This window comes from Heloderma suspectum, chromosome 4, assembly GCF_057233095.1.
Source record: "Heloderma suspectum isolate Gila_16-S chromosome 4, 16-S_ref, whole genome shotgun sequence".
NCBI lineage: Eukaryota > Metazoa > Chordata > Lepidosauria > Squamata > Helodermatidae > Heloderma > Heloderma suspectum.
In genome coordinates this window covers 226,919,372-226,939,833 of record NC_139461.1, presented here as the reverse complement: position 1 = coordinate 226,939,833, position 20,462 = coordinate 226,919,372, and the positions used below count along the sequence as shown (strand labels likewise).

General features: G+C 42.7%; 2 protein-coding genes across 5 annotated transcripts in view; one reads left to right on the top strand and one right to left on the bottom strand.

Moving 5' to 3' along the window:
• Positions 1-35: 35 nt before the first annotated feature.
• Positions 36-6,154, top strand: PRPF38A (pre-mRNA processing factor 38A). The gene is made up of 10 exons (XM_084852527.1): positions 36-283; positions 1,396-1,555; positions 2,327-2,448; positions 2,910-2,995; positions 3,219-3,329; positions 3,735-3,847; positions 3,950-3,976; positions 4,055-4,152; positions 4,390-4,438; positions 4,703-6,154. The coding sequence occupies exons 1-10, from the start codon at positions 154-156 to the stop codon at positions 4,743-4,745; spliced, it is 939 nt and encodes a 312-aa protein (XP_084708653.1). The 5' UTR covers positions 36-153; the 3' UTR covers positions 4,746-6,154.
• The window catches only part of TUT4 (terminal uridylyl transferase 4), a 54,387-nt gene continuing 40,059 nt past the window's right edge, over positions 6,135-20,462 (bottom strand). For 3 of the 4 annotated variants that reach the window (XM_084852520.1, XM_084852521.1, XM_084852522.1), the window contains exons 26-30: positions 12,867-13,030; positions 10,356-10,456; positions 9,287-9,803; positions 7,451-7,627; positions 6,135-6,637 (exon numbers count right to left, since the gene is read on the bottom strand). In XM_084852520.1, coding sequence (XP_084708646.1) covers positions 6,546-6,637; positions 7,451-7,627; positions 9,287-9,803; positions 10,356-10,456; positions 12,867-13,030 — 1,051 coding nt within the window. In that variant the 3' untranslated portion in view covers positions 6,135-6,545. The remainder of the gene's footprint in view (positions 6,638-7,450; positions 7,628-9,286; positions 9,804-10,355; positions 10,457-12,866; positions 13,031-20,462) is intronic. The other variant, XM_084852523.1, reaches the window with a different exon arrangement.

The window sequence follows — 20,462 nt, the reverse complement described above, 5'->3', positions numbered from 1 at the left end:
TGGGAGGAAGTCGACCCCGAGCGGAAGTGAAAAGAGGAGAGGGAAGGCGCGTCCCCAGCGCACCGGTCCGGTGGCCCGTTTCTTCCGCGCGTGTTTTCTTTTCCTGTTCTCCTCTCAGCCCGCTACGCGCAGGGGTCGGCCCCAGGCCGGGCTATGGCTAACCGGACAGTAAAAGACGCGCACAGCATCCACGGCACGAACCCGCAGTACCTGGTGGAGAAGATCATTCGCACGCGCATCTATGAGTCCAAGTATTGGAAGGAGGAGTGTTTCGGCCTTACGGGTGCGGTTTAGCTGTTTGGGCAGCTGTGGGCGGAAGAAACGGGAGGAAAGCGAAGGGGTCTGGCGCAGTTTGGGGCTGCAACTCCCAGCGTTCCTGCCCATTGGTCATGCTGGCTGGGGCTGATGGGAGCTGAAGACCCAAACATCTGGAGGGCACCAGGTTGGGGAACGCTGGTCTGAGGAGTGCTGGGCAGCATTCTTGTTTTAGCTTTAGCAGCCACCCGATGAAGTAAATCAAGCTCAAAGAGAGTGATTTGTACAAAGGCCCGATGGCTGATTATAAAGACACATTCAACGCCAACACTTAACTGCTACACACTGGCTCTGGGAAATAAGGGCATTATAGGATGAGATAACAGGTTGTGTTAGTGTCTCTGTATAGAAAGTTTGATAAATTTGTTAGTATTTTATTCAGATATCAAGCAATTTGAGGTAATGCGTTAATTGTAACTGGGATAATGTATGTAAGTTGTTCTGTAGTGGATACTTGAATACTTATATTGGACCTTGATCATGTGCGTGTTTACTGGGAAATAGGGGTGCTTCCAAATGGGCAGCTCCTAGTGATACCATCATAAGACTTTGTGCAGCTGTCCTGGCCTTCATTAATTTGAGTTTCTGGGGTAAGAAAATAGGATGGTAGAAATAGTGGGAAAACACTGGAGGGTTACAAATGGAAGATGATGTGCTACCTTCAGTACCAGAGGCAGTTAGCCTGTGTACACCAGTTGCTGGGGAACATAGGTAGGAGGGCGCTGTTGCACTCATGCCCTGCGTGTGGGTTCATGGTCAACAGCTGGTTGGCCACTGTGTGAACAGAATGCTGGACTAGATGGACTCTTGGTCTGATCCAGCATAGCTCTTCTTATGTTCTTATGATGATATCTAGACTCTCCATAAAACTCTGTGAATGAGGCAGGGCAATAGCATGATAAAAGCCTCATCTGGAAGCTCCCCAAGTTCCATAACCGTCACAATGTTTTCTGATAACAAACTAAGTAGATTGTGTTACTGCTATTGTCTCCCCAAAAATGAAATTTCTGATTAAACGCAAGCAGTTGGCCTAGTTTTAACTTTAAAATCTGAATGCATGTCATGTAACTGTAATTATAGCTGAACTAGTTGTGGACAAAGCCATGGAACTGAGATACACTGGCGGAGTTTATGGTGGAAACATCAAGCCTACACCATTCTTATGCTTGACCTTGAAGATGTTGCAGATACAGCCTGAAAAAGACATCATTGTTGAATTTATAAAGAATGAAGACTTCAAGTAAGAGAAAAGAGCATTTTGTTATGGTGATGTGGTTTAAAATTATTAGTAAAGGCAAAAGAGGACCTTTAGTAGTACTTCATAAACGCTTTGGTTCATGTTAAGCGTCTTTTTATACTCTATACATATTTGTTTCTATCCTGCTAAGCCATTACCCTCACTGCAAGTTTTTAAAGTCAGGATTCATGGAGGCACTCTTCTCCCAAGATAGAAGTGTCTTACCTAGTTTGGGGTGATCCTGTTGACATAATACCACCTCATAATACCTTTTTCTGTATATAGAATCTATCAAACAGTGGATGAAGGGTCCAGTAGTAACACTGAAAACACTGGAGTTGTTCTGATCATGAAAAGTTCATGTTTTCTGATGACTTGGGGTTGGATACAACCCTTACGTGAGAATGCTGCTCATGCAACGGGACTTCCCCACCCTCTCCTCCCCCCTGCAGCTCCCTGCACATGCCCAGCTCTGCTCCAAAGGCTCCCCAACCCTCTAGGGCTGATTAGTAGGGGGTGGTGGCTGGAGGCTGCATTGGGGAAAGGGATATCTATTCCGCCAGCAGCTCTTTTGTGCTGGAAGAACACCACCTTTTGGATACAGCCATCTATTACCGGGTTGGGCAACTTGCAGGCCAAATTGTCTGGAGGGCCACAACACCCATCAGTCCTAGCCAGCATAGCCAGTGGTGAGGAATGATAAGAGTTGCCCATCCCTGCTCTATTAGGAAGAATGATAAAAATTCTAAATAACGACTTTTGTTAATTTTCCAGGTATGTGAGGTTGCTGGGAGCATTGTATATGAGACTGACTGGCACTGCCATAGACTGCTACAAATATCTTGAACCTTTGTACAACGATTATCGAAAAATAAAAAGCCAAAATAGAAATGGGGGTAAGTGGCCTAACTTTATTTATGTGATCGGCTCTTGCCCTTCTTCAAAGCATTAATAAAACTGAGTTTGATCATTTTTACCAATATAAGTAGCACATGTGGAATATGTTTTGTATGGATCTTGTCATATTTCATTTATTATATTTCTATACCACCAAATAGCTGAAGCTCTTAGTGCTGTAGTCTTGCCTCATATTAAATACAATGTTTGCTTTGGAACGGTTGGTGCAGTATTTGAAAATAAACGGGGCAGGGCTTTTTGGAAAAAACAAAAGAGAAGCATGATATCAGCAAAACTACTAAGATCATCGATTTCTTCTTTTGTACTACTGCTTTTTATTTGGAAAACATGAATAAACACCTTGTTCAGTGACTTCTGTAATCTTAGTTATACCTATTTTAAATATTACTAATTAAAAATGGTGGTCCCCTTCTAAAATGCAGTCAATGTTTTTTTCCAGAGTTTGAGCTAATGCACGTGGATGAGTTTATTGATCAACTGCTCCATGATGAGCGTGTTTGTGATATCATTTTACCAAGGCTACAGGTGTGTAATTGCTTGTAACATATAATAATACAAATAAATCAACCCTCAATACTAGACATCAGAATATAGTGGTTGTAGGGGGTGGCTACTGTGTGCAACATAGTGACCAAAAGCCAAATTTAAAAAACCAAGACCCTCTGCTTGTACAGTGAGATTATAAATGCATGATTCAACACATTGTCCAGTTAAGTATTCCCTGTATTGAGAAAATGTCTTTTTTTAGAAACGTTATGTCCTAGAAGAAGCTGAGCAACTGGAACCACGGATTAGTGCTTTGGAAGAGGATATGGATGATGTGGAGTCTAGTGAGGATGAGGAAGAGGAGGATGAAAAGGTTTGAATGTTTGTGTAGCTCATTCCATTCTGGCCATGAGGGCCTCTTCTGTAACAAAATACTCTCATGTTGAGTTTGTGTAGTGCAAGGAAGCCATGTTCTTATAACTTGAGGGAACATTTATTGTATGGTAGTCACTTGCTTATGAGATCAAGAACTGGCCTTCGCTACAGCTGACAATTCTTACATCATAATTTGTCACTTCTGTTCTGCCTTCCATAAAAGGATTATCAGAAGACTGTCCAAATTTTTTATTCTTAGGGTATTATAAAAGACTCAAACAAGTGAGTCATGTTTATGCATTTACTATTGAATAATTATTTGATTTCCTTTTGTTTAGCTATGTTGTGTTGTTTTTAGCGTATTTCTTGTTTGCAATACTTAATTTATTTGCATTACTTTCAGATGGAGAGAGCTCCTTCACCTGATCACAGGAGAAGAGGCTACAGAGATCTAGACAAGCCTCGCAGATCTCCAACTCTGCGTTACAGGAGAAGCCGAAGCAGATCTCCTAGAAGGTAACATTTTGGGAGCTATCAAAGTATTTTCAACCAACATAATGCTAGACCTAAATCTACTGCAGAGTAACATCTATATTTTTCTCCCTTTCTTGTTTTTAGGCGAAGTCGATCTCCAAAGAGGAGAAGGTAGGAAACTTATTAGATTGTCTATTATATTTTTTAAAAATTGCATAAACTTTTCTCTAATAGCCTTTGTCCTAACAGTCCATCACCACGCCGGGAAAGGCATCGTAGTAAGAGCCCAAGGCGGCACCGAAGTAGATCTAGAGAAAGACGCCACAGATCAAGATCTAAATCTCCAGGTAATACTGTTGGGAAGGGAGTTGCGGGTGGTTTCTCTGGCATTTGTCAATCTATTTCTGGTTTCTAGCAGCATGGAGACTATTTATAATACCGTATCAATAACATGTTAAGATTGAGTAATTCCTTCAAGACCCTTCTTTACCATTCTGCATTACTTGACCAGGATTTTAGAAGGACTCCTATATAGGTGATTGATTCTCTGCACAAACTAAGGATTTTAAATTTTATCTCAACAGGGCATCATCGTAGCCACAGACATCGCAGCCATTCCAAGTCCCCAGAGAGGTACAGACTTCCTATATTACAGCTTAATTATGATATTGTAGCAGGTCTCCATGAAATATTTTCTTGTTTTCTCAAGAATATCTTTTCCCCCTAACCATGAATTCAAGACAGCTTGTTTATATTCAGGGAAGATCTTATGGTCATCATAGACAATATCTTATCAATGTCTTAATATCCAGAGGTGAATTATCACTATGTGATTGTGGAACTTTAATTGTTCCTGATAGTCAGCTGAATAGTGATAAGCTTTTGTTCTTCTTTCAGATCTAAAAAGAGCCATAAGAAGAGTCGTCGAGGAAATGAATGACCCTAAACAGTTGAGGAATCAAAGCCACTTTTTTTGTAGCTGAGACATGTCTGGAAAGGTAGAAGCTGCTATGGCAGCTAGTAATTTTTTTTGTATTCACTTAGCTTCTTGGACAACATAGTATATTGTTTTGTTTAACTCAGTGAGAAGTTCTTTCAACGTATATTCTGATCACATCTGCTCTTTCTACAAGGAAAGCAGTGTTATACTAGGAGGTATGTATGTTTAAAATGATTTTGAAGCAGCATACATCTAGCACGACAGAGATAAGGAACTGATTAAATTCATTGCAAGCCTTATTATATTAGGCATTTGTATAATGGTTTTTAGTCTGATTTTTATGTACTCTAAATTTAAACAGCCAAAAAGCTGGCAAAAATGTTAATAATTCTGTAGGGAATTATTTGTATGTGCGGGGAAGATAGAAAACTACTGTTGTTGTTTCTTTATTAAAATATTTGATAAACAAGCTGCAGTATAAATATGCCCTGTAAATAAATTTACTTCAGATACTGAAGTGGTTAACTTATATAAAGCAGAACATCTTTACAAATATTGAGGGTAACAAAGTGCTTCAGACCAGAGTTATAAACTCATCCACTATTATTACAATGTACCATAGAAATACTTAACGACAAAAATACAGGGAGGTTTAGTTAGAATTGAGCACCACCAAGTTCAATGGGGCTTATTTTTAATTAGTGTGAAAAGGACTGCAGTCTTGGAAATATGGCCAAATTTAGCTTTATATTGTTCTCTGAAACACTTGGGCTAGCCTTAAATATCTCTCAGGAATGAGAGAAGCTTTTGTGGGCTGGGTCCTTCATTCTTGCCTTTCCTAATTTGGCAACATGTGTCGGACATATGGAGACCCATATATAAAAACACACAGATATATGGAAGAAAGGATAAAATTGAGCTTATACACTGTACAGAGGTATTTCAAGGAGAAAATTGGCTGGGCTTCACAAGTGTGAGGCCTTTTTCTTATTGTTGCAAGCTGACTAAATACCTCATGAATACTTCCGTAAAACGTGAAAGATCGTATATTCAAGATGCCAATCTAAGTTGGTCGAGGCAAATATACTATTTCTCCTAGTGTTGGATCCAGATTTAAGCTGGATCAATTGCACTGGAGGAGTTGCTCCATCCTTCCCACAGCAGCCCTCCTGGAATTGCTACACAGGTCTAGAAGACCCTGCTGAATGAGGTGAGCTGTGCAGGGAGGGGGAGCCCCCAAAACTGGGCACAGCAACCTTCCATGAGTAGAACTTTCCTCTCACAGAAGGTCCTTTCCTCTAGTAGAAGGCATCCTGGATCCATCCCCTAGTCTGCAATACCCAAGAGGGTAACAATCGAGACACATAGAACAGAAGAGTCTAGTTATGATTTCTAGTTTTGCAATTTTATTTTTTCATTTTAAAAAGTTTTTGGCACTACATTGTTCTGTAAAGAAATGACAATCTTTAACACATGAAATCCCTTTCTAATTTCTTTAGAACAATAGATATAAAGTCTGAACCAAAGTATGAATAAAGCTAATAGAAAATAAACAACTTAATTTTAAAAACTCTCTTTACAGTTTATCAGGATAAAATAAAACACAGTTCCCCTTAAAAATGGGGTAATAAAATAGATGACATTTGTATCACTTACTCTTGTGATACCAGTAAAAACTATATTTTATATCTATGTACAAATGATACAGTTAAAAACAGTTTTAAATAATCTCTTATCTAAACACGTTGCAATAAGTTTTTAATCCAGAACCTGATTTCTTCCCATCCCCTTAATTAAACTTCATTTTTTCTGCTGAATAAAATTCATGTTCAAGTGTGGGTGTCCTTGAGACAGAAGTGAAAACCGCTGGTTGTTCTGCATCAGTAAGCCAGCTAAAAGAAAATGGGTTACAATTAATTCAGATATTACCTGAATTACCTGTATTTAACATACAGGTTGAAAAGCAGATTTTACATTGCCTGTAGTTTATGAACAGGAAGGGGCTGGAAACAGACTGACCTACTCTGTACATGTGGATTGTGCCTCAGCGTAAAAAAACCCAGCTTTAATCTGGTTCTTTAAAATCCCACCTTGAACAGTTAATGGCATAACAGGTAGATATACCCCAGAAACCATGTATGAGACATCAATGCCAAGAATACTCGCAAATTAGGTTCACACTACTTGTTTATATAAGCAGATAAATTTTCTTACCCACCATAAAAAGCTACAGAAAGTGGGTATTGCATAGAAAAGAAATACAGTATTTGATATGTAGATGGGGAAAGCAGGACAGATTCCTTACTCCTTCAGAAAAGGGAGTCCTTAGCAGACAATGTAGGAAAGACTATATTATTTCAAGATGTAATTGAAAAAGATCTGATGTAATAAGTTATTTAACACCAAAGGACAAGTTAATCGTGTTGCTCTAGGAACCCAAAGGAAGTAAGGCACATTTATTCAGATGTGATTTGTCCCCTAATAGAATGATCGTGACTAATCAGAAGTCCCACTACATTCAAAGCTGTGTGTGTTAGAAACTTGATTTTTATATGTTACTCTAAGCTTATCTGTGAACTACTGACTTCCATTTCATTTGTTCCAATGGGATTATTTCAGGGTAAATAGCTTAAGGGGTACAGTCTAAAACCAATGAAAAATAGCAGAAATGTGCAAAAGTTCCTTCATGTAGTTACTCCTAGTACCTTGAGGATAGAGAGGTTTGTTCAATGGATAGCTGGCATTTCCCTGCTGCATGTAGTTTGGAGACATATTGTAAGGCCACGTCCCTCGAAGGAGAGGAAAATGGGCAGGGGCTCCATGGTCCCAAGGAACAGGAGGAGGAGGATTCGCTTTAGCAAACTGTCCTTGGAAACCCTGATCTAATTTCCATTTAGAAGAGAAAAAGAGGGGAATACTGTATATGAAATTACCAATCATTTCCAAAAGCACATCAGCAAGTTACAGCATCTTTATATTTAAAATGAAAAATGTGTCTGTTTAACTGCATAAGCCCTATCTTGCTTAGTATTTTTGTTTTATCATAAATCATTCCTTCCTAACATACACATATACAGTTTCAAGAATAGGCCTAGAATAAGCAATATGCATTTTGAACTATCTTTAGGAATAACAACTTCCAGAGGGTAGAGGGTTAGTCTATTGCAGAAAAAATAACGAAGAGTCTTGTGGCATCTTAAAGACTAATAGATTTATTTTGGCCCAAGTTTTCGTGGTCTATAGCCCACTTCATCAGATGCATGGAATGTTATTGAGCGTTCCAGGTATATATACAGTATTGAAAACAGCTGTATATCGAACAGAAGTTCGATTCTTTTATGTAATGTAACTTCCTTTCAATCATTTTAAAAAAATCATTTTAGAACCTGACACTAAGCAAATCATATATAAAAATCAATTTTTAAAGAACAATGGATCCAAAGAACCGCAAATAAAAGAAAAATAGCCACTACTGCTGATTTACAAGAGCACACACAGTGCTATATCAGGTAGGTTCTATGGAAATTCTTACATTGACCTGGATTTAGTTTCACTGTTCTCATACAATACTCTTACGCACAAAATATAAAAGTTTTTCTTCCATGAGTAGAAAATCCCTTGCACATGGAGAAAGGCACCTTTGGATCTAAACCAATCTTACTGTTCATAAATCAATGATAAATATAATGGGAGTGAGCCATTAAAGACTGATGTAAGATATTAGGGGACAGTCTGATCCATATTAAATTATTCACTAAAAGTGAAGGAGGCATATTAGCAGAGTTGGTTGTTATTTTCTAAGAAAGGTGGTAAGGTTTACTTTTGTCCAAACTTGATTTATCTGGCCTGAAAATCCTATTCTTGATATACAATTTTCTTGTGGCTATGCAGTGGTGAAGGAAAGGTATTCTCCATATGATCAGAGATACTTCATTATTCATTTTTCAGACCTTGCCCTAGCACTGAAAACTAGTTTCTGGGTTTTACACTGGTTTAAACTAAGCCCTTCCAAAGCATACTTTTTAAGGGAAGATGCTACAGGGCTTTTATGAAATTTGGATGAAATCCCAAGGGCCTACAAACAGGGGCCCTCTTTCCACTGCACCCCTTGCAATGCCCACAAGCTGTTTCTGAAGTTTGTGAGATGCTACAGAGCAACATTAAATGCAGCATAAGGGGCTACAGATGAAAAGGTAAGTGGCTGGAAGCTTTCTGCTCAAGCCTCTTTGGATCCCAGCCCTACTCAACTCTATTGTTCAGGACTCAGATTTGAAATCTACGTTACTCAGTAGAAAGCCCAAACTCTTCTCTCTGTTGTGTTGAGTTCTAGGTAACCTAATCCCAAGCCAAGATTTCTGAACCACTTTTCATATATTTTAAAATCATAGCCTAGCATATGGAGCAATTAATTTCTCTTTTAAAAAAAAGTTTCCTCATGTCCATCCAGGAAAAGCATCAGAGTCAGAATGAACAGGTTCAGAAATGTTAGGAAGGTGACTATCAGTATTTGTACAAAACATGAGACAATAGAGGAGAGTTACCTGAATTCCCCACCGTGCCATTGTTCACCAGTGAGCTTAGAGTCACAGGGTTGTGCCAGTGTCCCTCGTGAGAGCTGCTGGGGATTCCTACAGGCCTGGCAGCAGGCTGTGCAAAGATGATACTGGGATCATTCAAGCTTACGCTGCTCTGGTTGTTGGGCGTAGTGCTGCTGGCAGCCCTCACAGAAAATGGAACATTTGTAGCGTGAGAAGGATTACCCGGTGCAGAGTGAATAAGAGGCCACGCGGTGTTAGGAAGTTGAATTTGGTGGTGGTGGTGGTGCATCTGAAATAGTCCCAGGTTAGGCAAGGTGGAATACTGACCTGGGGGTGATTGGGCAAAGTTAAACAAAGGCAGCTGGACCTGGTGGGATGGCTGTGCCCCTTGCTGGGGCTGCAGAGCATGCTTAGGCTGGGATACTGGTTGTGACTGAGTCTGGTTAATGGAGGTTGGTGGAGAGGAGTTCTGGGTAAATTGTTGAGGCTGTGGAGAATAGGATGATTGATGCGAATCAGACTGGAGAGGGGAAAAAATATGTAGTTTGGATTAGTTCACAAGTTAGTTGTTTGAGCACCTGATGCATAAAAAGTTGTCACAAAGGAGCCTTTCCAGTCCCACATTTAGTACACCTCAACTCAAAAACACAGTAAACTAAATTATTCAGTTGTACAAGCTTAAAGAATATGGTTTCACTGAGAATAGACTAATTCTGCAAAATAAATCCCACCACTGAAAAATAGCCACATGGGCTACTAGTAGAAGAAAGCATTATATAACCAAAAAATGTGCTCCGCTAACTTTCACTCACCAGCATCTGAATTAATTCGCTCTTCCAATTACTCAATGTCTGCCTCAATCTGCAGTTTCTGAAATGCAGTCACTAATGTATAGCAGCTTAAATAAATGCTTTAAAATATCTCGGAACACTTAAGAATCAGTACCATTGACATGTACAAGAGATCTCTTGTAGCAGGAAACTTTGGAAGCATTGTAAGCTATATTTTTCACACCAACACTGGTTTCTTATGTAACATTAATCACAGAAATACTAGATCAAATGCAACTTACACATTCTGATGGCTGTCTAGTACGTAAGGGTCTTTCCACTTGCTGCTGGGCTGGTCCAGTTACTTGCTGTGAGTTTACAAGGCTTCGGACTAACTGAGCAGCTAGATGATAAAATGTTAAGAATGTGTGTTTTTGATATAAATTAAGAAACCAAATAGGGCAGTGATGTCTGTATAGGGAAAACTTGTGTGTGCAGCCAGAAGTTTATCTACTATGTCTGTTGTAACAGTGCCCTCTGCCAGAGACAAGCCACATTTAAAATGGAATGAGTAGTTTCTCTGTATAGTGGAGACTATTGCACCAAAACCAGCAAACAAAGCTCCTACTATATTCATCGTTTTCAAGCATACCTGCATCTCTCTTGTTTAAATCCCAGCCACAGTCCACTCATAAGTCAGCACAGCAATCAATCCCTTATCTTATTAGTTGGGCTATAGCAGGGAAAGGCAGAAGGTAAAATCAGGATCTACTGGCAGATCTCTGGGTGATTTGCAATAGATTGGCAAGGGGTTAAGACTCCCTATTATCTAACAATGGGGTCCCCTAAGTTAGGCTGCTGAAATGGAGAAAGCTTGGGGAAACTGGAGTGGATTTGTATGTGAAAGGACTATAAGCTCAGTTTTGGTACTAAAACAGATTACTGGGCTGAACAGGTCTCAGGGACACCCTGCCCTTAATTTTAAGTGTATGTTCTCCCCCACTTGCCAATCCCGTACCACTATTTTGAAGCTGATAGATTTCAGGGTTCTAATTAAATAATAACAACAACTAGTAAATCTAGCAATCTTGAAATCTGCCCTTCCCAGGCTATAGTGAAACATTTCCCCTTCAGTGAAAAAAAGTGTTCAAGTTAACTATTCAATGTTTTTTAAATGTAGGTGCCTATTTTCTCCTTTTTTAAGTTGAAGGGGAAAACAAACCACAAACAAATTTTTGTGAACCGCCCAGAGAGCTTCAGCTATTGGGCGGTATAGAAATGGGGGGAAAAACCCCACTAAGAGCACAGTGGGTTGTAACATGAAGCTACAGGAGTTAGCTTTTATAGAATGACTGACACTTCAAGACATTCTGGAGTTTATGGCCCCCACAGTGCAGGAATTGGCACTGGCAATCAGGCAGTAATGGGTGAGGAAAATAGGCCTAAAAATGTAAGAAATGTTTGAGGAGGCAAGTTATGTAATTTAAAGATTCTAGAGACTGCAGGATCAGGGTCCAGAAAAAGGAGAATTGGCTCTTTTGAGTAAGGTAAGAGGGTGGGAGACAAACCCCTGCATCAATAGGCAGGAATGTAAACAAGACCACTGATTTGATCACTGGTAACAAGACTGGAATAAGAAAGTGACAGTGCAGTCCAATGCATGTTTACTCAGAAATAAGGCCACTATGTTCAACGGGGCTTACTTCCAGGAAAATGTGCATAGGACTGTAGTCTGAGTTGAGCAAATGGACTTTGTTAGTCTTCAGAAACTTTATAAGATGGAAACCCACACAAAATAATTATTGTAATTTCTAACAGAGCTATTGTTTGAGCTCATGGCCAACAGTCTTAACATGTTATTGCCGAATACTGTAATACAATTAAAATACCCTCAAAGTAACAGCTATTTCCAACTACCAATTTTTTTCTATTAAAAAATATATTCAGAAATGTCCAGGCTTAAAATTCTGACAGAACTCAAGAGTAAAGCCAGATATGAATAGCAGCCAGTGACAGAAATCTCTATATGCACCCTCATTACTGTTATTAGTTGAATAGGCAGGCACTAAGAGGAAGGTGCTGAAAACTGACCAAAATAATTATGATCTAACATTTGGGAAAGAGACAATCCTTTAGAGCAGGAATGGGACACTTTATTTCTATCAAGGGCTACTAGCCCACTGAAAAAAAATACATAGGGGGAAGACATAATTATTAATGGTCTTATATGTTCTTAATTGTATTATAAATACCATATATAAATAAAAAAACTAATGCCTAGAAAGATAGTACTGGGGTGTTGCCATCTCCTGAAGCTCTGGCTACTCAGGTTGGATCTACTGACAACAGGAAGAATTCTAAAACTATCCCAGAAGAGAGCAGCAGATGAAGACACACACCTGCCCTTTCTCTCAAGGCTGGTAGAGGAGTGGTTGGGCACCACTGCTGGAAGGTGCTTGGAGCACCTTTCAGTAGCAGCATCCAACTGTTTCCTTGCCACCCTTTCCTGATTAAGTGGGTGGGGGAGGAGCTCCAAAAAATATCCTAGGGCCAGCTAAAATTAAGCAGGAGGATACATTCAGCCCTTGGGCAGGAGGTTCCCCACCGCACTTTAAAGCAAGCAGGCTCATGTTCTGTGAAAGGGGTTTAGGGAAATGCATGCTGTTTATTTCAAATAAATTATCTAGTGAAGACAATTCATAGCCCAGGGCATTTTGTGCTCCAACTGGACATAACCACAACATTATCTTAAGAAAGTTGTAATTCCCAGAATGCAAGATTTGGGGGGAGAAGGTGGGGAATTTTTGTTATACCTTGAACACCATTGCTTCTTTGTCTTGAAGTCTGTTTGAATTCAGGACAATCCCTTCGGACATGTCCCACGTCACCACAAATAAAACACCTCTTTTCTCTAGTCTCTCTATCTTCTTCCTTTACTTCCTTTTCATCATCTCTCTCATTCTCCTTTTTCTTCAACCTAAATGGATAAAATATTAAAGTAATACTTCAAAATATTCTTGAAGCTATGTAACTACTGCAGAAAGCAATCAACAAGGGCATAAATGCAAAGGGGAAAGGGATGAAATAAAAAGCTTTGAAGATTTCATGCCAGTTCGTGAACAAAAAATGGGGAGAAAGTAAGCTGGGAAATTTGAGATGTATTGTAGAATGGTGTTTAATCTGAAGTCTACAGATTCAGAAGACACTGCAAAATAACCTCAGCTCTAAACTGCCACAGATGGCTTTTTCACCTTTCTCAGAGGCAACTAGAGATGGAAACCATTAAAGGGGCATTCAGTGCTACATTTCCAAGAAAATCTTTTTTTGAAATGATTCAGTGGGATGGTTTGCACACATGGCTGGCTCAGTGGGGGTTATTTAACCCATGATGAGCTGTGGTGCATGTGGCTGCCACTTTGAATATGCAGCCCCTGACTGGGGAGATCAGGGGTTGCTCTGTGTCTTGTGAATCCGGCCATTGTGGGTTATTTGAGAGTTAAACAACCCTCACATGATCCTACTACTAATTGAGGGTTATTTAACCCTTGAATAATTGATGATGGCCAGGTTCACATGACACAGCAATTTATTTATTTATTGCATTTCTATACTGTCCCATAGCCAAAGCTCTCTGGGTGGTTTACAGAAGTTAAAACATTAAATACAATATAAAAAGTTTAAAAGCCATTTACAAAAAAGCACACAAACAATATACACAAACAACATAATTAAAAACATTGAACTATCAGACGTAACTAAAGACACATCCAGGACTGATTAAAACTCATGATATGCTGCCAAATGCCTGGGAAAAGAGGTAGGTTTTAACCTGGCGCTGAAAAGATAATATTGTTGGGGCCAGGCAGACCTCATCAGGGAACTTTTCCACAGATGGAGGGCCACCACTGAGAAGGCCCTCTCACTGGTTGCTGCCTTCCTATCTTCCCTTGGAGGAGGCACTCGGAAGACGGCCTTAGATGCTGAATGTAGCATACGGGTAGGTTCATTTTGAGAGAGGTGGGCTGTCCAGTATTGCGGTCCCAAACCATGTAGGGCTTTATAGGTTAAAACTAGCACCTTGAATTGATCTTGGAAGCATATAGGCAGCCCATGCAAGCAGGCCAGAGTCGGTCTTATATGTTAGAACCTTCCGGTCCCTGTTATGGATCCAGATGAAATGGATTTCATAACTGAAATGGATCCAGATAATCAGTCTTATCCAAGAGTGCCTGGAGCTGGTTGGCAACCACTCACTCAAGGACCTTGCCCAGGAATGGAACATTTTCAACTGGCTTATAATTATTAAGGTTTTCCGGGTCTAGGGAGGATGTCTTCAGGAGTGGTCTCACCTCTGCCTCTTTCAGGCAGCCCGGGACCATTCCCTCTCGCAAGGAGGCATTAATCACCTCCCTAGCCCAGCTGGCTCTTCCTTCCCTGCTAGTTCTTATTAGCCAAGAAGGGCAAGGATGCAAAATGGAAGTAGTTGCACGAACCTGCCCAAGCACCTTCTCCATGTCCTTGAGTTGTACCAACTGAAACTCATCCAAGAAAACTGGACAAGACTGTGCTCTGGATACCTCACCAGATTCACCTGAAGTAATAATGGAGTCTAAGGCCCAGCAGATGCAAGAGATTTTATTCTGGAAGTGCCTAGCCAGTGCGTTACAGCATGCCTCAGATGATTCCATAGTGGCCTTAGGGCCAGAATGTAAATGGCCCCGGACAACCCTAAAAAGCTCCGGTGGGTGGCATATAGACGATTGAATAGACGCAGTGAAATATTTTTTCCTTGCCTTTGAATATACCTGGCCATAGGCACGCACCTGGGTTCGAATGCATCCACTAGGAGTTTTTCTCTACCTGCACTCAAGCCATTTCCTATTTTGTTTCATCACTCTCAGCTCCGGGGTGAACCATGGAGCTGTACGAGCTCTATTCTGGAGAGGGTGCTCAGGAGCAATCGTGTCAACTGCCCGGGTCACTTATGCATTCCACAGATCGACCAGGGCTTTGACAGGAGCGCCAGCCACTAGGAACCCCAGCTGGAACCCCCCCCCCAGAGCCCTCTGGAAACCATCCAGATCCATTAGCCTCCAGGGGTGGACCATTTTAATAGGTCCCCCACCCCTGCAGAGGAGAAAAGCTGCTGTAAGTCTAAACCTCAGCAGGCAGTGACCTGACCATGACAAAGGGACTGATACAAAGTCCCCCACCTTCAGATCACCATCTCCACACCCAGTTGAGAAAACCAGGTCTAAAGTATGCCCTGCTACATGTGTTGGGCCAATGACATGTTCGGACAGTTCCATGGCTGTCATGGAGGCCATGAAATCCCAAGGTGCCCTCAGCGTGAATGTTGACATCCCCCAGAGCCAACAGTCTGGGGCACTGCAACAGCGCACCAGAGACCACCTCCATCAGCTCAGATAGGGAGTCTTTTGAGCAGCAGGGTGGGCGGTGCACCAACAGAGTCCCCAATCTGTCCTGCTGACCCAACACAAAGTACAAACACTCCAGACCAGTAGTCACAAGGACAGGGAGCCTGCAGAGGGAGATGAAATTCCTATAGACCACAGCAACACCCCCTCCCTGGCCTTCAAGCCTTCCCTGATGCTGGACCAAGTACCCTGGTTGGCAGAGCTTGGAGAGACTGACTCCTCCCTGCTCACCCACCCAGGTCTCGGTTATACATGCCAGATCAGCCGCCTCATCCACTATTAAGTCATGGATAAGGGGGTCCTTATTCTGAGCCGATCTGGCATTTAAAAGCAGCATCTGGAGACCAGAAGGCAGGCTGATAGGGCAACCACCAAACCTGTAGGTGCAGGGAGGACCAGAACACGGCATGGCCATTCACTGTCTGGGCTGTGTTCCCCTTATCCGGCAAGTCCTCCTCACAACGCCATATCTCCCTCTACCTGTCGCTACATTGATTGCCCCCCCCCACCAGGTCCCCCCAGTTGGCCCAAGATCCTCCCTCCCAGGCACATACTCAGGCCACCAGAAAGCCAGGCAGAGGAACAGGGTCCAGGTCCGGAATCACTGACAGCTAGGTGGTTTCTGGCCCCTCCAACAGCAGGAGAGCCTTTATAGCTGGAGCCAGCTTGGGGCCCTGTCCTCCCAGGCCAGGTGGGAAAAGCCAGGCAGAGAAACAGGGTTCAGGTCCTGCAGGGCTCTCAGCTGGATGGTCTCTCAATTGGGGGTTGCATACTGAAAGTGACTACTGCACATTCCAAGCATAACCCATGATGACCTGGCTGTGTTATGGGAACCAGGTCAATAAATAAGACCATTGGTCACTTATCCATAAAAGAGATTTCTTTGTGCATGTAAAACAGTACATCAGGTGGGTCTTATGCGCCACCTAGTGGTCAAAGGCAAAATCGCTGCTCCAGTTAAGTCTTTTAACTGTCTTTCTTGCCTTTGAAGCTCAGTTTCTGATGACAAGCTCAGGAAGTACTAGGATCAGCAAGAACAGCAAAACACAAACAAGAAAAACAAGACATCTCGCACTCTCCACAGACGGGGCTTGGAAAGAAACCAAGTGCAACAAAAAAAGAAAATTAATCCCCACCAGCAGAAACAGCCATAACAGAATCTGAACCTAGGGTGTGGCCCTGATGTACTGTTTTAAATGCAGAAAGAAATCCCTTTTACGGGTAAGTGACCAACACTCTTTTCTCTTATGCATGTGAACAGTACACCAGGTGGGACATACCACACCCTGACCCATGCAGGGCAGGATTCAATGAAGTAGTAGCTGCGTAATGACTGGGAAGGACGTGCTGCAAGACACGCCTTCCAAAGGCTGCCTCAGCAGAGGCATATAGGTCAATCTTGTAATGTTTAACAAAGGTGCTAGGATTTGCCCATGTAGCTGCCCTACAAATCAATGCAGCAGAGCACTGAGGAAAAAAGCTGCCGATGTCACGGCTACACTTGCAGAATGGGCAAAAATTTTGGTAGGTGGAGACAACTTCAGGCAGGAATAGGCTAGGGAAATACACACCTTTAGCCACCTACTCAGAGTGGCATTAGAAACCTTCCATCCCAAGGAGGCAAGATGGAATGAAACGGAGACTCTGACTGCAAAAAAGTTTTGGTTCTGCTGATAAGAGGCCTTCAGGGCTCTCCTGACAACAAGGAATGCCATTTCTTTTCTGAGGGCTGTACAGGGGAAGGACAAAAAGTGGGAAGCATTAGCTCTTGTTGGGAACGAAAAGGAGACAGAACTTTTGGATTGAAAAAGGGGTTAGGACGTAACACCACTCTATCTTTATGGAATACACATAGGCGATTATCCACATAGAGGGCATTAAGTTCGAAGATCCTTCTGGCTGATGTTATGAGCACCAAGAATAAAACCTTGAAAGAGCGCAGTTGGAGAGATGATGATTTCAGTGGCTTGAAGGGTGGCAATCTGAAGTGCTGAAAGTACTTTATGGAGATCCCAGGAATAGAAACGATCTTGAACTAGAGGTGACTTTGAAAAAGCTTTGCACAGGAACTGTTTAAGAAAAGGATGACAGTCCATGGACCTATCTGTGTTTCTTGACAAAACAGCATGAAAGCCTGATGCGTAAGCGTATTAGGCTTGAGATCCATAGCCAAACCATCTTGCAGAAATGCTAAAAGGTCTGAGATTCTGGCTTTCTGAGCCCCAAATCCTTTTCCTAGTACACCAAGTGGAGAATATCTTGCATGTACTCTGGTAAATTCTGTGGGTAGATGGTCTCCTAGAGGCCAATATAATCTCTATTGCCATAGGAGAGAGGTCTACTTTGGCAAAACGTTTCTGTTCGATTTCCAGGCATGTAACTGAAGCCACGCAGGGCTTGGGTGAAGGAGATGGCCTTGAGATAACAGCTCATCCTGCAGAGAGAGGGGCCAAGGAGGAGCCGCTGTCAGATCCATCAGGTCAGGAAACCAGGATCTCAGTGGCCCAAAAGGGAAGCCACCAGAATGAGTCTAGACTTTTCTTCTTTCACCTCCACAGAACCCTGTAGAGAAGAGGGAGCAGCAGAAAAGCATAAAGAAGCCCAGTTGGCCATGGAGAAGACAGGGCATCCATCATCTCTGCTGCTGGAGATGCGTAACGGGAGAAGAACCAGCTTACCTGGTGATTGGCTTCTGATGCAAAGAGGAACACCTGGACTCTCCAGACTATCTCTTCAAAGACTTCTGGGTGAAGCATCCATTCTCCTTGGTTTAGCCATTTCCTGCTTAGCCAGTCAGCCTGAGTATTCTGACTCCCACTTAGGTATTCCGCGGAGAGGGATTCTAGGTGATGCCCCTCCCAAAGAAAGAGGGAGTCCGCCTCCATCTAGAGGTCTGGAGACTTGGTTCCTCCCTGGTTGTCAATGTGTGCCTTTGGCTGTGACACTGTCCACCTGGATGAAGACCAAGCTGAGAGGAAGTAGTTGCAGGTTGATAGGAAGCTGCGACTCCCCTGAGGACCAAGTTCCTTGAACCATTCTCCCCTTGCACAGAGCTCCCCAACCAGAAAGGCTGGCATCTGATGTAATAAGTGTTTGGGGGGGATCTTGGAGGGGGACCCCTCTCTCCAGAATAGGACAGAGGAGCCACAGGCAGAAGTAGGCTCAAACAGTCCTGGATAGATAAACGTGTAAGTGACATCTTGAAGTTATGTCATTTTGGAAAGGAAGGAGGGCCCATTGTAAGGGATGAGAATGAAGCCTTGCCCAAGGAGTTACCTGGAATGCTGACACCATGAGACCCAAAACCTTTGTTAGAAGCATGAGGTCAGCTGTCTTCTTGAAGCAAATCAATCTTACTGCAGCTTGAATTTTGGAGAACCTCTCTGGAGAGACAGCCATGATCCCTACTTGCATGTCTATTAAGGCCCCCAGGTGGACTATTCCGGGAGAGGGGAGCAGATGACTCTTTGACTGTTGACTAGAAAACCGAAGTCCTTGAGACATGCCAGAGTGACTTGGTCATCCACTGCCTGATGCCGAGAAGCTGAATGGATGAGAGATCGTCGAGGTAAGGTCCCTTGCATGTGAAGATGTGCCACCAAGGTGACCATGATCTTTGTAAATACCCTGGGATCCGAAGCTAGGCCAAAAGGCAAAGCTGTGTGTGGAAAATGGGACCTTTAAAAGGCAAAATGGAGGTAGCGCTGATGGTTGAGGAAGACAAGAACATGGAGATAGGCTTCTCTGAGGTCCACTGAAGTCATGACATCTCCTAGGCAAAAAGCTTCTCTGATGGACAGAAGAGGTTCCATCTGCAGCCTGTGGTACCAGATGAAGTGGTTGAAACTTGAGATTCAAGACAGCTCTGATGGATCCATCTTCCTTTGAGACTCTAAAGAAGTGAGAGTAGAGCCCTAATCCCTTCACTTCTAGAGGCAACGGTTCCACTACTGTGGTATCTAGTAGAAATTGATGTATGTATGTATTTCCCAGTAGTAATGTATGGCTGTGAGGGCTGGACTATAAGGAAGGCCGAGCGCCAAAGAACTGATGCTTTCGAACTGTGGTGCTGGAGAAGACTCTTACGAGTCCCCTGGACTGCAAGGAGGTCAAATCAGTCCATCCTAAAGGAAATCAACCCTGACTGCTCATTGGAAGGACAGTTACTGAAGCTGAAGCTCAAATATTTTGGCCACCTAATGCAAAGAGAAAACTCCCTGGAAAAGACCCTGATGCTGGGAAAGACTGAAGGCAAAAGGAGAACGGGACGGCAGAGGATGAGATGGCTAGATAGTATCACTGATGCAATGAATATGAACTTGAGCACACTCCGGGAGAGAGCGGAGGACAGGAAGGCCTGGCGTACTATGGTCCATGGGGTCACAAAGAGTCGGACATGACTTAACGACTGAACAACAGCAACATGTATGTATTGCATTTTATATCCCATTTTTTTCCTCTTTCAAGGAACCCAAGCCTCTGGGGAGGCTGCTGTGACATTAGGAGAGAGCCAGAGGGCTGCCCAGCATTTCTAGATATAGCAGATATAGAAAGGGTTAAAGGCTGAGAATGAACCAAGGCATCCTTAGCCACATCAGCTAATAAAGCCTCCTTCAAGTGCTGTAGCAGAGAAGGTGGATTTCCAGAGAAACTACCCGCCCCCCTAGACTGACAGGGTTTGGGCAGGAAAAAGCAGTGGGCTTGAAGGATGATGCCCCTGTTCCCACAGGGTGGTCTGTGAACCCCTGGAACTCCTCCAGGGAAGATTGTGTCAAAAACAGACTGCCCACATTCCCAGCCAAATCTGCCTCTCATCAGGGAGATCTGCATCTGCCCTAAGGCTCCTTCTGGCCAACCACCTGGGAGATGATGTAGCAAAAGCTGGGCTCCTGCATAAGGCCAGGCTCCTCCCTCTTTGCCTTCCTCTTTCCTTCTTCCTCCTCCAAATCTCCCAACATCCATATCAGCCAA